This window comes from Mizuhopecten yessoensis, unplaced genomic scaffold, assembly GCF_002113885.1.
Source record: "Mizuhopecten yessoensis strain PY_sf001 unplaced genomic scaffold, ASM211388v2 scaffold775, whole genome shotgun sequence".
Classification (NCBI taxonomy): Eukaryota; Metazoa; Mollusca; class Bivalvia; order Pectinida; family Pectinidae; genus Mizuhopecten; species Mizuhopecten yessoensis.
This window is the reverse complement of record NW_018403715.1, coordinates 560,648-579,589: the sequence shown is the minus strand read 5'-3', so window position 1 is coordinate 579,589 and position 18,942 is coordinate 560,648. Positions and strand designations below refer to the sequence as shown.

At 35.6% G+C, this 18,942-nt stretch overlaps 2 protein-coding genes across 2 annotated transcripts; both read left to right on the top strand.

The window, feature by feature from the left end:
* Positions 1 to 1,488: 1,488 nt before the first annotated feature.
* Positions 1,489 to 3,640, top strand: LOC110452649. The gene is made up of 3 exons (XM_021501299.1): positions 1,489 to 1,655; positions 2,437 to 2,783; positions 2,977 to 3,640. Exons 2-3 carry the CDS (start codon positions 2,591 to 2,593, stop codon positions 3,375 to 3,377), a joined length of 594 nt encoding a protein of 197 aa, XP_021356974.1. The 5' UTR covers positions 1,489 to 1,655; positions 2,437 to 2,590; the 3' UTR covers positions 3,378 to 3,640.
* A 1,687-nt stretch (positions 3,641 to 5,327) lies between these two features.
* Positions 5,328 to 7,392, top strand: LOC110452644. The gene is made up of 3 exons (XM_021501285.1): positions 5,328 to 5,432; positions 5,955 to 6,376; positions 6,601 to 7,392. Exons 1-3 carry the CDS (start codon positions 5,335 to 5,337, stop codon positions 7,008 to 7,010), a joined length of 930 nt encoding a protein of 309 aa, XP_021356960.1. The 5' UTR covers positions 5,328 to 5,334; the 3' UTR covers positions 7,011 to 7,392.
* Positions 7,393 to 18,942: the final 11,550 nt, after the last annotated feature.

The window sequence follows — 18,942 nt, the reverse complement described above, 5'->3', positions numbered from 1 at the left end:
AAGCCCCTGATGATCTTTCTTTCCACGTAGAGAAAATCACTGTAGTACCTCTGAGTCTGGAGAAGAAGATTTTTGAAATATTGGATAATTTTCCCTTTGGGGCCCCGCCCTGGCCCCAGGGGTTGGGGTAGGAATCCCAATTTTACAATTTTGAAGCCTCATCTACCAAGGATGATTCTGACCAAGTTTGAAAAAAATCCATCCACTGGTTCTTGAGAAGAAGTTGAAAATGTAAAAGTTTACGCACGACGCACGACGCACGACGCACGAAAAGCGATTGGAATAGGTCACTTGAGCAAAGCTCAGGTGACCTAATAAAAGAAAAGCCCTATATGGAACAAATCACAACTTGAATGTATGACTCTTAAATATCCAGTTATCATTTCATCTGAGTCTGTTTGAAGATGCAAAACGTCAAATAAAGTTATCATTTTACTGCACCACCTGGCAATTTTCAATGGTAAAAAGAATAAAAACCTATTCAAGCAAGTCAGTCTTACAATGTAAATGTTTAGATAAGACCTTTAAGGAATCAACAAAACCAACAGGACGAAACGTAAAAATAAACTCATACCAGGTCAGGACTGAGATGAGAGAGGTTATGGAAGGAATAAAGAATATTTGACTGCTCCAAAGATGGCCATATCATAAATTTTAACAAATGCGAGTTATTCTGATACAAAGGTATTTGAACTACAACAATTATGGAATGAAGATTTATCAATTTATATCAGTCAATTTTATTAGCCGGGTGGAAGTACGCAGAGGGTCTTCATACGGAAGGAAACCGGAGTACCCGGAGAAAACTTACGGTTTCGAACAGGTGACTCCCTACCTTTTTACACCCCATTAAAGAACTGAACCCCAACCGTATTGATGAAAGGTAGATTCATTATCCGCTATAGTCCTGTTTCACTGCATCCCTAGTTTGTGAGTCATTTACTTTAACAGGTTAACGCGTGGATATTTTCACGCAAATTTGCACAGCGCAAGAACGCGAGCATTTCCAGACCGCGATAATTCGACTTTCACAGTACTCAATGGCATTGAGTGAATATATAAAGTATTGAGTTGAAGCCATAATGTGGAAGAAGAAGTAAACGTGTGATATGTGAATTAATATGTATTCATGTATAAGGAACATTGCCGACTTTATAGTCACAAAATCGTTATTTAAATGTGATTCCCTCGACCGACGAGATGATCGTTTCGCTATTAGATACATCTTAAAAAAGGTTAAACCATATTCTTTAACAATAAATAGATGAGGCTGATATACTGTTATTAATTCAAATTATGATATATTTAAACATGATATAAAAATGCTTAAAACGCCTGTCTCAAACACTTACTGGGTGTGTAAATATACCATTTTAGTACTCAACAATATAAAAACAGAGAACAAGTACATAACGCCGTCCTTATCAGTGTATTCGACATGCGTGGCCTAAATACAATAAATATGTGCATCACATCAGGTCAGTTGATATTAAAGTGTGTCAGTAAAGAAAAGATAACACACTTACCAGTTTGGCGTCAAAAAGGAAGATCAAAATGGCAAAGCAGTCGGTCCCGACCTTTCTTCTCCTATTCATCCTTGCTGTTACAGTGGCACACGGCCACACTAACCAGGAACCTCATCAAGACGGTGTAGGGTAAGCAAATAATTACCATGTTTGGTGAGTCTAAAACGGTACAAAGTATTGTGGGATTATTTACATCCATATGGCAAAATAAAATGACATGGACGTTATTGTGATGGGTCACTTCAAGGGAGAGATCTTCAATTCAAACTGATAACACGTTATCGTTACCCAATGTATACCACCATTTTAAGCTGTATATAAATCACGTCATAATTATGAAAAGAGGTATGACGCACTGTCCCTATTTCTACCAAAACGTAATCAACGAGAAAATCAAAATAATATTTTATGTTTCGGCAAGTTTAGATATCAGTTTAATATCTAGTATATTCTAATATCCATGATCAGGAAAACAGGAACAAACCTTGGATATGTGCCTTGCATTAACTTTCACAAGTCATCAAATTTGCTACAATATGCAAGAAAACATCTGTAAGTGCGTTTTTGACACAGCGCATGCAAATACCAACTTTTATGCAGTTGAACTTTATCATTTATCATAAAATAAAATCCTATTATCAAAAGGTGGTACTGTCATGCGCTGTTACCGAAAAGTACATATATACTCTACTATTGTCTGTAAAAAAAAATCTTTTATTTTACGAGAGAATGACAAGCTTGCTGACCTTGATGAAATTCTTTCAATCTTGTTTCAAAAACAGTTTTTTCATGAGTTTGATATTCTTTTATAATTCAAAATATACATGATATGACGTATAAATAAGAAAGTACATGATATTGCAAAAGACTCTATCAAAAGTATTGATAAGCTATGATATATGTTTTGTAGGCATGTGACCCGAGATGAAGTAACGAAAGACATGTACAACACCCTGATGGAGAGACTAGAACGACAGGAGGCATCTCTTTGGTAATTGCAGACAACGGTAGCAGAGAAAGAAAAGCGAGTAGAAAGGCTAGAAAACGAACTGCAAGAAATAAAGATGGAAGTTGGAGTTCAACAACGCCACCAAGTCCCCTCCAGTGAAACTGTTCCGAAGCATCTGAAGGAAATGCCACAGTTTTCTCCGAATCGACAACAAGATGGCGATTCAGAGGAAGTCTACCAAACAACAATTCCTACACCTGATGATGCCAAAGCGTACATGGTCAAGAGACAGAGAAGAACCAATACCGGTATGGTTCAAGAATTTTCGATAAATAAATCTTAAAACAGGGAGGAAAATTTTGAATCAATTAATAAAACCAGTTACACACATATATTTGCACAGATGATACAACATAGTCAAAAAACATCGACGCAATGAAAAAGCATAAAGAATAAATAAAAAAATCATATGATTTGGTGTCATTTATTCTGTCATTCCAGGTGTTGCATTTAGCACATCCATGCAGAACGATGCGACTGTTCACGAGCACGAGACGCTGGTATTTGGTCACGTGATATTGGATGAAGGCAGCGGATACAGTGGTGATGGTGCATATACAGTCCCACAGAGTGGTGTGTATGTCTTTACTTGGTCTATCACTTCCGAAACAAATCATCATGGTACGAATGACATTCACACCAATTTGATGCTGAACGGATTGGATGTTGGTGGGATAGATTCGGACGCAGATGCAAACAACTGGGGAAGTGCAACTGGTGTGGTTGTAATGTCTGTTGAGGCAGGAGATCATGTATACATACGTGTGACTACCGGCTCGTCGGGTAAAATAATAAGCCGTCCGGAATCTAAATCGACCTTTTCGGGATGGCTTTTGTTCTAGACAAAACGTATAGGCTGATCATACAAGCAGAAAGGCGTTGTCTTTGAAAGGAAAATTTTGATAAACGTACATATAATTTAACAACACTCACTGCAGCAGTAGACCAGTTCATCCTCATTTGATATTACAAACTTTTTTATCAAATGAGAACACAGCGTCAAGCAATGTTGTTTGGAAAAGTTATACTGCATACAAAATAATAAAGTTTTAACAATTTAAATTAATTTCCTTAACAATAATTTAAAAGATGCTACTATTTTGTCAGAAATAACAAACAAATCATCTTATGAAAAAACATTCCTGGCCTCCATCTGTATAAGCGTAAATAAAGAAATTGGTATATTAGATGTTGTATTTTGTTGTTCGTTATACAAGTTAACCTGAACACATACATGTACTATTATAATCTGGAAGAGTTAAATCAAAACTAAAAAAGAAGACATTAAAAGACATCAAAGGGAATTGAGAAGACCCTAAAACAAATGGATAAACTGTCAACAAAAAAGGAACTGCAATTTCACTCGAAATCATGTTGTTAGCATATCGGACGCAAAATAAGGTGCTCCGCAAAATTAAGCGTTTCATGTACTACATTTGAGCCGTCATCACGTAGGTATGTAGGTCATCATTTATCTATATGCCAAAAACTAAACTCCAATATTCTTCCCTTTTCGTGGACGTCACTGCATATCCCATTCCAATTTTCTCCTATATTTTGCTGACTGCATGGTGTATTTCGGTTTGTTTCAAAAAAAAAATTCCTGTAAGACTGAAAGTTTCAAATACATTCAAAGAAAAAATGTCACAAATCAAACAAAATTGATATTATTGCTAAATATTTCACACAAGTAGAAAAAGCCCAGACAATTTATCTCAATTACCATGGTATGGCTATATACATGTATATTCTATTAGTTTGTTGTTTCAAATTTCAATCATTACAATATATATCAGTTGTAATATCAAATGTTGAACTGTATGTCCAGATAAGGGAAGGGTTCGATGTGGTGTGGACTTACTGATAAGATTGTTTTCTCTCACTTCTCTCCATGTTAAATAACGTGTGCCCGTGTAAGATGACAATACTCGCTTTGGTTATCTTACTTAGACTGATCACATTGCGAACGATTACAACAAGAAGTAACTCTTGTTTTAAATATCTATATTATATTTTCTCAATTCCTTAAATGCATTACAAACATTCAAGCAGTATTTATCAAAACATTCTTTTAATATTTTACCCATTTATAATTTATGTATCGAAGAAATATCTTTTTTTGTGAAGTCATTTAATTACGGCCTATGAAAGAAGATGCATGAAAACCAGTAAAATTAAAAACAGCCGTGGTCTTCTCATGAAAAAGTTGTTTTGAGGGTATAAACGTCATTTCTTTGATCACTTACGTGAAAAATAAAACTGAAAAATTTAAACAATTATAAAAAATCCACAAAATGTTCCTCAATAATCTTATATCACTGCACATTTTTTGAAAAAAGGGAACGCAAAAAACCATCAATCAACTTCTTAATGTATACGTTATTGTCATATTTTTTAACGCTGAGCTTATTTTTATTTTTTTAATTTCCGCTCTACTAGCCTGTTAGTGTATTCCAACAACTAGTCAAGGTAAATTTATAACTTCAGTGTCCATTGTCATATACATGTAAGGCACGTGCTGTTAGGTAATTTGGTCATCGCGGCTGACTGTCGCAACCGTTAAGTCCTGAAATAAACAGTAAATCTTCATCAGACTGTATTTTATATCCTGAATTATTTCAGTACAAACTCATGATCAGTCAATATTTGTATAGTTGAAAAAGGATACCAATGTTTTAAATTAATTCTTGATAGGAACTGATGTTTGACACTAGACGAATGTGCTTCTTATCAGTTTGTAAGACAGTTCTGTCACCAGATAAAACACACGTGTTTGTCGCTGCACAAAAAAATATAAAAATGGCGTGGCAGTCGGCCCTCGTTGTCTTCATTCTCGTTGTTGCAATAGACCACAGCCATGCGAATCATGGGTACCCCTCTCACGCACATATGGAAAGGTAAGGATAAAAGAATCGCATTCGGTATTTCAGATTCCTCGTGAGATAACAGTTACTGTGAAATCAAAATATTTCGTGGATTTATTAATAATAACTACATACGTCCACGAAGTAATTATACATCCTGCTTTCGTTGGTACATTTACTAATAATTCACTATTTATTTATCCCAAAATGTGTGGTTTAAGGAAAAACACGTAATTTGGGCTTCACAAAAATATCTGATTTCACATTAATTGTTTTGCTTCTCATGGTGAAAAGAACTCGATGAGCAGTTGAGAATAATTCATTACCAATTTTGTATAACGTTGCTTTACATAGTAGTTAGGAGTAGTTTGAAATAGTAAATATAGCTTCCCAGCATTGTAATGACATACAGCAAGTAGATTTTCCTGAAAACTCTGCATGGTTGAATAGCAATTGTCATTAGAAGATACTGTCCGCGTTAATAACAACTAACGATCCTAAAATGCTCCACGGCTGATTTTCCAGTGCATTTTTGAAAAAAGTCTTCCCTTGAAGGTTTTTGTCACGTGATGAAGCCACCAGAGTGATGTTTGAGTCCCTGTTGGACAGACTCGAGAGACAGGAAGTAGCCTTTCGTCAATTACAGACAATGGTGGCGGAAACTTCAAAGGAAACAAGCACTAAAAACCAGCAAATCGAGCATCTAGAAAGTGTATTGTGTGAAGTGATGGACAAATTAAGAGAGAAAGATGGCCAGATAAACAGATTGGAGAACCAACTGCAAGAAATCAAGAGGGAACTTAAAGCACAACGGCATGACCAAGTACCTCCCGGCAAAGCCGTTTTAAAACATATGAAGTCAAGAGCAAATTTTAAAATTCAGCAAATTGGCAAAACCGATGACGGTACACATGAAGAAACTTCCACAACAGATGACTCTAAGCCAAAGGTGGACAAGAGACAGCTACACATATGTAGTTACGTGTCAGATCACTATAAGGTTTCGGGTTATGATTCGTTTTCAACATCGTTTGGATAATTTTGTTGTGATAAAATAAAAATACGTGGAATGAAAATATTTTTTTCCAAAAGAAAGACAAGATCTTGTATACTTAGATTTAATATATTCATTTTTCCAGTGTTTTAAAAAAAATGTTATACAAAAGTTGCCATCATAGATTCCATAAATCTATCATTTCAGAACGAGATGTTGCCTCTGTGGCTTTCAGTGTGGCCCTGCAGAACAACATCAACGTTCACGACCACGAGACGATGGTGTTTGGTCACGTGATATTGGATGAAGGCAGCGGGTACAAGAGTGGTGACGGTATATATACAGCCCCACAGAGCGGTGTGTATGTCTTTACTTGGTCTATAACTGCTGGTACCCACTCCGGTGGACACGACGTCTACACCAACTTAGTGGTCAATGGAACGCCAGTTGGTGGCATCGATTCAGACTCGGATGCCTCCAACTCAGGAAGTTCAACTGGTGTGGTCGTTACATATGTTGATTACGGGGACCATATTTTCATACGGACAGGCTCCACAGGTTCAATCATTAGTAGCCAATCTGCAAAGTCGACCTTTTCTGGTTGGCTTTTGTTCTAAATACAACTTGTACTCATTTTTTTTTTACATTTCCATTAAATTCCAAGATAACTGTTCAGTGATAAATTGTCTATTGTGTACAACAAGTATTTTGTGCAGTTATGTTTAATGTGAATGTTTGATTTTAAAAATGAATTCATGCCAAAATATATTGGAATTATAATTTAATTTGTTTTCTTTGCCGTCCTGTAAATCGTGAGAAGTCGATTTCTTTCTATTTGGCGGGGCAAAATTAGATGTTGGTCCTAAATCTTTGTCGGTGCAACTTCTACTCTAGATTTTGGTACACGAAATTGTCTACAGATGCGTACGGCAAACACTTTCATGAAAGTGTTGGTTTGTTTGTTTTTTACGTCCTGTTAACAGCTACGGTCATTTAAGGACGTGCCAGGTTTTGGTGGTGGTACCCTGTAGCAGAGTGTCAGACGCCTTAACCACTGTGCCATCACGGCCCCTTTCATATGTCTGTGTGGATTTTGTGTATGTCAGTAATTGTTGTTTTCTTTAATAGCAACTAAAGGAAGGAAAAACATTGATGAATGCTGCTGCTGCTGATGATGATGATGATGATGATGTTTTGTTTTGTTTTTGTTTTGTTTGACGGCCATTTACATAATATAAGTAATTTAGGGCCATCAATACTTGAATAAGAGACATTCACGAAAATAAACACATCAAACCGAAACTGAATAGCTTAATATATGTAAAAGATTAAAGAAATACATCAATATCGAACAAATTGGCTGCACAATATATCATAATTTATTTTAAAGATCAATAGAGTGTAAAAAAGTCATATATTAATTGCGCAGAAACTGTATCGAATAATCTTTTCATATACGGTACATCTGATATTGATGTTGATGTTGATGATGATGATGATGATGATGATGAAAACAATGTATGTTTGTTTTGTGTGCTTTTGAATATGTGCTTTCATGTACGTTATATCTATGCCATAACTGTTTATGTGATATCTTTAAATACAAAAAAAAATACAAAAAAACAATTACATCGTATCAAAAAGTTGTGTTTCCCAGTACATCACACTGATACCAACAGGCATTTGGTATTTCAGAACGAGGTGTTACTGTAGTAGTTTTCAGTGTGGCATTACAGAACAACATCAACGTTCACGACCACGAGACCATGGTTATTGGTCACGTGATATTGGGTGAAAGCAGCGGGTGCAACGGTGCACGTGGTGACGGTATATATACAGCCCCACAGAGCGGTGTGTTTGTCTTTACTTGGTCTATAACTGCTGGTACCCACTCCGGTGGACACGACGTCTACACCAACCTAGTGGTCAATGGATCGCCAGTAGGTGGCATCGATTCAGACTCGGACGAGTTCAACTAATTTGGTTGTCATACAATATTACCAAGGAGACCATGTATTCAGACGCAGAGGGTCCTAAGGGTCAATTGTCAGTCATCAAGTCGACCTTTTCTGGTTGGATTCTTTCTAAATGAACATAACGCCAGAAATCTTTACGTCAATTATGAGAAACATGAACCATTAAAGTAACATGCCGCACTTTACCGAAGCGAAGCGTTGATAGTTCTATTTTTTGCAGTTAAAACAAGTCACGCTATAGAATGCAACTTCATTTGAATAATTAAATGAAATTATTTTTTCAGTGATGTTTATGTTTAGCAGAAAACAAAAACTCATTATATTCCCAAATAACGTATTGAAAAGGCCTAACCTGGCAAAATCATATCCACACAATTATTATGTTCTGCAGAAATTGTAAGTAAAACGTTTAAAATAGTTGTTAAGGTCAAAAATCCTTGAGATCCCAGAAAGACTCGTGACATATTCGGTATTTATCCAGTCTTATTTATATTAAATACCGTTGTAATATTAACAAGAGGCACAAAGGGACTGTAATGCTCACCTGTCATTCCTTGTTATATAAAAATATATTTAATGCTGAACTGCTGGAGTTTTCAGTTAATCCGATCTCTTTTACTTTGAATATCGGTACAGTGTTTACCATCGTGTTAAGCTTTTGTATCAAGCAAGCTAATGAACCTTCTGTATTTAGTTTTAAGTATTAGACAAGCGATCTCTGAAACCTTATATATATGTTAATGTAATTTATTTGAACTAACTTCTGAAATCATCTCGGCAAACATTAACCCCAATCCGGCGGGCAATCGGGAACCGGCGGCACTTTCCGTAAACGAGAATATACTTTCTCGTTTACGGAAAGTGCCGACGGTTCCCGATTGACATTAACCCGAGATGGACGTACGACAGACAAAATCCAATGTTGATACATAACAAATAAAACAAAGCAATACTGACAACTGAACAAAGAAGTTTAACAATTATTGTTTATTCATAAAACAGCAAGACAACTGTCAAAATGGACCGTCCCTTGTACATCAATATGTTTACCAGTGCAACACGTCAGATGACTAGTTTAATAAAGTGAATGGGTTATGTCACTTCTATGGTTAGTCGGCTAGAACTAAAACGTTCTAAGCCAGCCACGTTTGCGTATATGTATATGTCACTGCTGTCAAAGTCAATGACCATCTGAACTTCAGCCTGTCTGTTAACAACTTGACATAAAGACATTATGTAAGCATCGACGTTCCAAATAATACAGCCATTCCTGATTGATCATACAGATGATATCCAACAGTATGCATAAAAAGTACTACATTTTGTACGTATAACGATTTTCAAATCACCGACGATCTGTTCTCCTGTCATGACGAACCGATAAGTCGGCACGACTGACTGTGTCAATGATCAAAGAAAATAGTAAATTAGCCTCAACCCTAAAATACTAGGGACAGTATATATACGTCCCTGAAAATACATAGTGCATTTTGTCCAAACTACATAATATACACATTGGGTCAGGTCAACTGCTGCACCTAGGGGGAAATTTAAATGGCTTTTGTCAAGTACACAAACATGGTCAGGTAGATTAATTTACCGTTCGGAGTTTGGATACGATCAGTCCGGGATGGCTGTAATGCCCACGAAAGTACATTTCTACTTAGCATCGCCTATCCCTCGTTTGTTTGACTATGTTATGTTCCGTCTTTGCATATTGCAGAGTTATCTTCTCTTGTGAGCAGGTATTGATTGAGAAAATTACGTCGTTTTCTTAAAAATTGATGACGTTTCTCTCACACACCAATGACGTAACAATAAATACCTGCTCACAAGAGCAGATAACTCTGCAATACGCAAAGACGGAATAGCTTGCCTTACCAATCAGTAACATTCTAGATCCTACAGAAAACTAACAAAATAATCAAATGTGATTACGACAAATGTTTACATCATATACTGAAAAAGGTGAAATTGTCGTCGTGTGGAAATGTTCGCCTTTTTTTGCGTTGGGTAAATTAGCGCAAAAAAAAATATACGCAAATATTTGTTTACAGACTACACAGATTAAATATGAATTGAATATATATAGATTTCAGAACTATTCCAAAAGTGAAAATTGCCACAGTGTCATACCTTTAAAATGTCACAACGCAAACATTTTGACACGCGAAAATTTCTCCACTTTTATAGTACTTCCTGATAGGACAATTATACCAATATGGCTATCATGTAGTCACACATTGTCACATACAGTTCGGTTTCTGTTGTGGTCTATACACTGTATACAGAAGGTCACAATCATCTCACAAAACTCTCCTCAGATGGGACAACACTATACAATATTAACCTAGCTGTTTTTAAATAATGTAATTACATCACAAGATAAGGATAGGATAGAATAGACGTCTCCAAACCACCCCCCGAGGGAAGGCAACTTCCCTCACGCCGACTGAACACTGACTCCCGTCAGTGAGATGAAACCCATAAGGGAGGATTCATGTAGGCGCGAAACCTGTCAACCAACCAACCAACCCAACCAATTAAATAATGTTTTGACTTGCAACCTTGCAAATGATGCATGTAAATATATGCCCAATGCAGTTAAAAGAGATAAAGTGGAGGGAAGGTACTCTAGTGGTAGGACGCTGGGCTTGTGATGAAGGGTTTAGGGCTCAAGTCACATCGCGGCACTGTGTTGTATCTTTGAACAAGATACTTTACTCCGCTTGTTCCAGTCTACTAAGCTGTAAATTAATGAGTATGTAGTTGGGCAGTGCTAGAATTGTTGATCGCTAGCTGTGAGCGCCAAAATGGCAGCACTGGCTGTATGCTCCCCAGGGAGTTGAGAAAGATATTGGCTGGTTGCAAACGCCCTATAACCAGGATAATAATTTGTGGACGGCTTTGAGACGACCTACGAACTAGGATGTGATCAAGCGGTAAATAAGAACCTGGAATTATTATTATTAAGTGAGTTGGAAGATTTACCTATCGCCATTATCTTTTTGGGATATTGGAGTATGGGAGGCAATTAGAGAATGACATCTTTTATTCCCATGCAGGCAGACTGTAGAAAGTGACTGCATAGTATACTATCACTGTGATATATATGTATAATGCTGTATATATACTGTATGTAGATTATTGGAACGTATGTATGACCAGTAGGAAAACATGTATTTACATGGACATACATTCCTTATACAAAAACCTTATACATAAATGCATTCTTCATAACAAACTTGCTAGTATAGTATGGTCCAAAGGGGTACAATATCCCAGCTATCAGTTTTAGATACTATAATCCTTAGGTCAATACTGTAATATACTATCACTATAGCCGAAGAGGGAAGTTAATAACATATTAAGTGCATCTGACAAAACAAATAATAGAATTTAAACATGGTGTTTTTTCTAAATCTTTCAACAAAATAGTACTGTGCTATACATGAAAATTAAACATAGTCAACTATGGTCGTAATTATTGCAAACAGCAGTGATGAAAACAACCAATAATAATCTTAGAATTTGTCATCTGATTTACAAATATAATTGACAATAACGTCTATTTGTGACGATGTGGGTTTTCTATAGATAGAAACATGTAGCACACTAGCTGTCGTTGTAAGTTTAATCAACAATATCATCGCAAGGAATAAAAACAATTAATACCAATGTTCTGCATTTAAAATCATCTCACAAAACTCTCCTAAGATGGGACAACACTATACAATATTGTACCTACTTTCAACCATTTCTTTATCATTACATATAAAAAGCCCATTCAAGTACCTATACTTAATCATTTCTACATCATTAAATAGAAAAACAGCCAATCAAGTCTCTACATTCAATCCGTCTATGTCAAAAGCCCATTCAAGTACCTACAGTCAATCTTTTCTAAATCAATAAATAGAAAAAACCCATTCAAGTACCTACAGTCAATTGTTTCTAAATAAATAAATAGAAAAAAAACATTCAAGTACCTACAGTCAATCTTTCTGTATCATGACATTAAAAAGTCTGTTCTAGTACCTACATTTTGTTTTTTCTACATCATTAAATAGAAAAAAATGACCATTCAAGTATGTATACCTACATTTAATCATTTCTGTATCATGACATAAAAAATCCATCAAGTATCTACATTCAATCTTTCTGTATCGTGACATTAAAAAGTCCATTCAAGTACCTACAGTCAATCATTTCTAAATCAATAAATAGAAAAACCCATTCAAGTACCTACATTCAATCTTTCTGTATCGTGACATTAAGTCAATTCAAGTACATGTACCTACATTCAATCATTTCTACATCATTCTATGTATAACAAATTCCTGTGTTACAACACATTAACACATGTTAGAGCTGTACATGGTTTGTTCCTGTGTTACAACACATTAACACATGTTAGAGCTGTACATGGTTTGTTCCTGTGTTTCATACAACCCAAAACTTTCATCCAAAATTTAACTGTTTTTTATTCATACATATTTAGTTGCATTATCCATCTAATCAGGAAATCGTATGCATTTCTGAAAAAGGATAATGTTTTGTATCTTATGAGTAATATTGTATCGTAAGTGTGAAAATTTTAACAAATAACTCTTTTATTGCAATAAAAGGGATGTAAATACCTCCCCTATTCAATTGAGTTGGGCAAATATCTAATGAAAATCTCTAACATTCCATAAAGTGGATGAATACTTTGTTGAAAAAGGATTTCATTGAATGGGGTGAATACTTTAAAAACCTCTTATACTCCCTTGAGTGGGGAGAAATCTTTGGAAATTACCTTTTTATTTCATCAATAGGGGTAAATATGCTGACATTCCATATTTCTATTAAGAATACCTCTTTTATTCCCTTCAGTTGGGCAAATACTTTGGTAAATAATTCTTATATTTCATAGAAAGGGATGATAACTTATGTCTTATGTCATAAAGTTGGGTGAATACATTGATTTTTTCTGGCCCCAGGATCATGATGAAACAGTCTCGGAATAAATTTCAAAATTTGATAAAATACATTACTTTACTTCGGAAATTTTTCTTAATTTGTTGAAAAGCATATTATCCAAGTCAATTGCTGATAATTTACTATAAATGTCTCTAACACACATTTTTTAATGCAGATGAGATCACAGAGATTTGAGTTAAACTTTTACATATTACAACAGAGAAACGATGCACCCTTGATAACGTACTGTAAACTGTACCATTGATAATCAAAAGGTTGTCATGTGATGATATGGTACAAAGAAAAAACTCTGGACGTAGCTGCAAAAAAGTAATAAATAAACACATTCACCCCGGAAGACACATTGAACTCTTCCAATTCAGAGGTTGGAAAAGTTCATTATGAAATTTTAGGGGGGAATGAGTTCAACATAAAAACGATAGCAGGTCAAATATAAAAGATTTGACAACATAAATCGCAAATTGCTGACATGATCAAAAGAAATGTTTGAAACATTTAAAACTTAATGATATGATTAAGTTGGTTTCTTTAAATACAATATAAAATGAAATTTCTTGGCTAAATTTCTCTTCACGTGTACATATGTAACAGATAAAGGTATGTTGGTCTCTGTAATGATGAAATAGTTCAAAATGTAGCGAAACAATATTAAGTTCTAGATTATTGGAAAGATACGTGTGCTTAAAAAAGTATCACATCATACCACAATAAAAATAAAGTACAAAAAAAAATCAATATTTCAGCTAAAATTTTATCTTTCAGCCTGAATGTCAAAGTATATGATAAACTATCTGCTTAAATAATGAAGATATAAATAAAATTAAAAAAAAAAAATATTTTAAGGTTAAATAATGTAAATAGTTCCAAAAAAATAAATATGTATCAGAATAAAACCAGCGTATTTAATCAATAAGTGCATGGTCCTTTCTTACACAATCTAAATTTAACACTGGGTTTCTCACATCTGTCAATAAAGTATCCTTTTGTGTAATAGGAAAAACAAAGCAACACTCTGGTAAACAAACAAATAAAAGAGATTCTTATCGCTATATCATTAAGATACTGTAAAAACAGAAATGTTCACTGTGTAAAAAACAATTTTTTTTTTTTTTTTGTGTTGATTAAATTTGTACAAAAACATCTACAGGCCAAGGTTTACTTCTAAATTAATTGAAAATGCAAACATTTCATACCGCAATCAGTTTAAAGGGTCCCAATGGTGAATGCAAGCACTTTGACACATAAAACTTCCACTTTTACAGTACAGTGTATATACTGGAAGAGATTCATACCTTACTTCAGATTTAACAAAGTACATTACGGACTTTCTTAAGCAAGGTAGGTTAATTTCATATTCTCTGGTCCAAAACCTTATAATCACTCACGAAGCTTTGCAGTAAGAATAAGCTGTTGAAGTTCTAACAGATATGTTTGAAAATTCAGAAATACAAATCTTGGCACTGGTAATGGAACATGTATAGTCCAATCACATTGACCAGGCTGTCGTGTTTGACCTTCGAGTACTGTTAACCATACTGATTAGAGACGAGTCAATATTTGGAGTATATATACATCTATCTTACAGGTTTGCAAGAGTCAAAAACATGAAAAAGAAAAACTAAAACATGTCCTTACAGAGGATTGTCATGACGAGTAAAAGGTAGATATTGGTGAGAGTGAAATCTCTTGCATGGTTGATGAATTTTTAAAATATTGCATTTACTAGTAATCAATCATTAATCTTCTGACAAGATTACTGACAATTGCATCTGTTACTTTTGTACAAGTATACTCTACTCTGTGCACCTGAACTTCAATGAACAGGTGAACGTACCTACACGAGGAAGGTAACCAGTCCAAGGAGAGGTTAACTTGACAATTCATCTGTGTCTGACTATAAGCATATCACTTCCGTTTAAGGCACAAAAAGTGGAAAACTGTATATTACTATACAATGTAATACCAATAAGGAATACGCACCATAGGATCTTTACAAAAGTCAAGTACACACATGCATGGGGGGTGGGAACACCCACATAAGGAACTATGCCGTAAAATAATTGCTAATAGAAACAATTAAGGACTGTTACATTGTCATGATCATCTTCCAAAATATCTCTGCAATGACAAATGATGCAGGTCTACCCCGGTTTCTCTTAACACTAGAGACCTCAGCAGGCATCTTTGATATCAAAAATATATTGTACATGCCAATCAATAAACTCAAAAGAAAATTGATTAGAATCGGCTTTGTAGTTTATATTATAAAAGTGTCTGAGTAGTTTCACTGCAGAAAAAAATAATAGTAAAAATAGTACAATGTAACAACAATTCGTCCTCTCAAGTTCATTTAGGGGCCTGAATTAGTGCCAATTCAAAATGCCTAATCTAAGGCAACTGTTCTTGGTCAAATTGAGAGCATCTGCACAGGTTCTTCAGAAAGAATTGCATCTAATTTTGAAACAAATTTAAAAAAAAAAGAAAATGTTAGAAAAACTTACATAGAGATCCCTTCTACTATATAAATTAATTTTGTAGTACATAATATGTAAAACAACTACCCAAATTACATGTATTGTGATTTTATCAGATAAAAGATTACACACTTGATAGGTCACAAATTTGACGAAATTGTTAATCTGAAAAAGGCCAAATCCAAATTAGTATCCTGTTAAAACGCAATCTTGTCCTTAGTCCTGGTAAAGATTAATAAACTATGTGGCAGGGATGTTCTGGAAAAAGGTCTGTCTCACTAAAATATGTACGGTCACATGTATACCTAAGCAAGACCTCAACACTTTATACTATGAATATACCCCATTGTCCCATACTATATGGCTGATGTGTTTTGGACACAGGATTGACTGAAATATGTACCCCAGCAAGACCTCAACACTTTATACTATGAATATACCCCATTGTCCCTGTGATATACTAAATGTATAATGTGTTTTGGACACAGGATTGACTGAAATATATACCCCATTGTCCCTGTGATATACTAAATGTATAATGTGTTTTGGACACAGGATTGACTGAAATATATACCCCATTGTCCCTGTGATTTACTATATGTCTGATGTGTTTTGGACACAGGACTGACTGAAAGATATACCCCAGCAACACTTCACACTTTTGAATGGATCCCATTGTTCCTGTGATATACTATATGGCTGAAGTGTTTTGGACACAGGACTGACTGAAATATATACTCCAGCAAGACCTCAACACTTCACACTTTAGAATGTACCCCATTGTTCCTGTGATATACAATATGGCTGATGTGGTTTGGACACAGGACTGACTGAAATATATACCCCATTGTTCCTGTGATATACTATATGGCTGATGTGTTTTGGACACAGGACTGACTGAAATATATACTCCAGCAAGACCTCAACACTTCACACTTTAGAATGTATCCCATTGTTCCTGTGATATACAATATGGCTGATGTGTTTTGGACACAGGACTGACTGAAATATTATATGTCTGATGTGTTTTGGATACAGGACTGACTGAAATATATACCCCAGCAACCCCTCAACACTTCACACTTTTGAATGTACCCCCATTGTTCCTGTGATATACTATATGGCTGCTGTGTTTTGGACGCAGGACTGACTGAAATATATACCCCAGCAACACCTAAACACTTCACACTTTTGAATGTATCCCATTGTTCCTGTGATATACAATATGGCTGATGTGTTTTGGATACAGGACTGACTGAAATATATCCCCCAGCAACACCTCAACACTTCACACTTTTGAATGTACCCCATTGTCCTGTGATATACTATATGTCTGATGTGTTTTGGATACAGGACTGACTGAAATATATACCCCAGCAACACCTCAACACTTCACACTTTTGAATGTATCCCATTGTTCCTGTGATATACTATATGGCTGATGTGTTTTGGACACAGGATTGACTGAAATATATACCCCATTGTCCCTGTGATATACTATATGTCTGATTTGTTTTGGACACAGGACTGACTGAAATATGTTCCCCAGCAAGACCTCAACACTTCACACTTTTGAATGTATCCCATTGTTCCTGTGATATACTATATGGCTAATGTGTTTTGGACACAGGACTGACTGAAATATATACCCCAGCAACACCTCAACACTTCACACTTTTGAATGTATCCCATTGTTCCTGTGATATACTATATGGCTGATGTGTTTTGGACACAGGACTGACTGAAATATATACCCCAGCAACACCTCAACACTTCACACTTTTGAATGTATCCCATTGTTCCTGTGATATACTATATGGCTGATGTGTTTTGGACACAGGACTGACTGAAATATATACCCCAGCAACACCTCAACACTTCACACTTTTGAATGTATCCCATTGTTCCTGTGATATACTATATGGCTGATGTGTTTTGGACACAGGACTGACTGAAATATATACCCCAGCAACACCTCAACACTTCACACTTTTGAATGTATCCCATTGTTCCTGTGATATACTATATGGCTGATGTGTTTTGGACACAGGACTGACTGAAATATATACCCCAGCAACACCTCAACACTTCACACTTTTGAATGTATCCCATTGTTCCTGTGATATACTATATGGCTGATGTGTTTTGGACACAGGACTGACTGAAATATATACCCCAGCAACACCTCAACACTTCACACTTTTGAATGTATCCCATTGTTCCTGTGATATACTATATGGCTGATGTGTTTTGGACACAGGACTGACTGAAATATATACCCCAGCAACACCTCAACACTTCACACTTTTGAATGTACCCCATTGTTCCTGTGATATACTATATGTCTGATGTGTTTTGGACACAGGACTGACTGAAATATATACCCCAGCAACACCTCAACACTTCACACTTTTGAATGTATCCCATTGTTCCTGTGATATACTATATGGCTGATGTGTTTTGGACACAGGACTGACTGAAATATATACCCCAGCAACACCTCAACACTTCACACTTTTGAATGTATCCCATTGTTCCTGTGATATACTATATGTCTGATGTGTTTTGGACACAGGACTGACTGAAATATATACCCCAGCAACACCTCAACACTTCACACTTTTGAATGTATCCCATTGTTCCTGTGATATACTATATGGCTGATGTGTTTTGGACACAGGACTGACTGAAATATATACCCCAGCAACACCTCAACACTTCACACTTTTGAATGTATCCCATTGTTCCTGTGATATACTATATGTCTGATGTGTTTTGGACACAGGACTGACTGAAATATATACCCCAGCAACACCTCAACACTTCACACTTTTGAATGTATCCCATTGTTCCTGTGATATACTATATGGCTGATGTGTTTTGGACACAGGACTGACTGAAATATATACCCCATTGTCCTTGTGATATACTATATGTCTGATTTGTTTTGGACACAGGACTGACTGAAATATGTTCCCCAGCAAGACCTCAACACTTCACACTGTTGAATGTACCCCATTGTCCCTGTGATATACTATATGTCTGATGTGTTTTGGACACAGGACTGACTGAAATATATACCCCATTGTCCCTGTGATATACTATATGGCTGATGT

Excerpts from the sequence above, each read along its gene's own strand:
- LOC110452644 (XM_021501285.1), top strand. The coding sequence starts at position 5,335 with ATGGCGTGGCAGTCGGCCCTCGTTGTCTTCATTCTCGTTGTTGCAATA. Across the intron at positions 5,433-5,954 it reads TCTCACGCACATATGGAAAG|GTTTTTGTCACGTGATGAAG; the intron begins GTAAGGATAAAA and ends CTTCCCTTGAAG. Across the intron at positions 6,377-6,600 it reads GAGACAGCTACACATATGTA|AACGAGATGTTGCCTCTGTG; the intron begins GTTACGTGTCAG and ends CTATCATTTCAG.
- LOC110452649 (XM_021501299.1), top strand. The coding sequence starts at position 2,591 with ATGGAAGTTGGAGTTCAACAACGCCACCAAGTCCCCTCCAGTGAAACT. Across the intron at positions 2,784-2,976 it reads ACAGAGAAGAACCAATACCG|GTGTTGCATTTAGCACATCC; the intron begins GTATGGTTCAAG and ends CTGTCATTCCAG.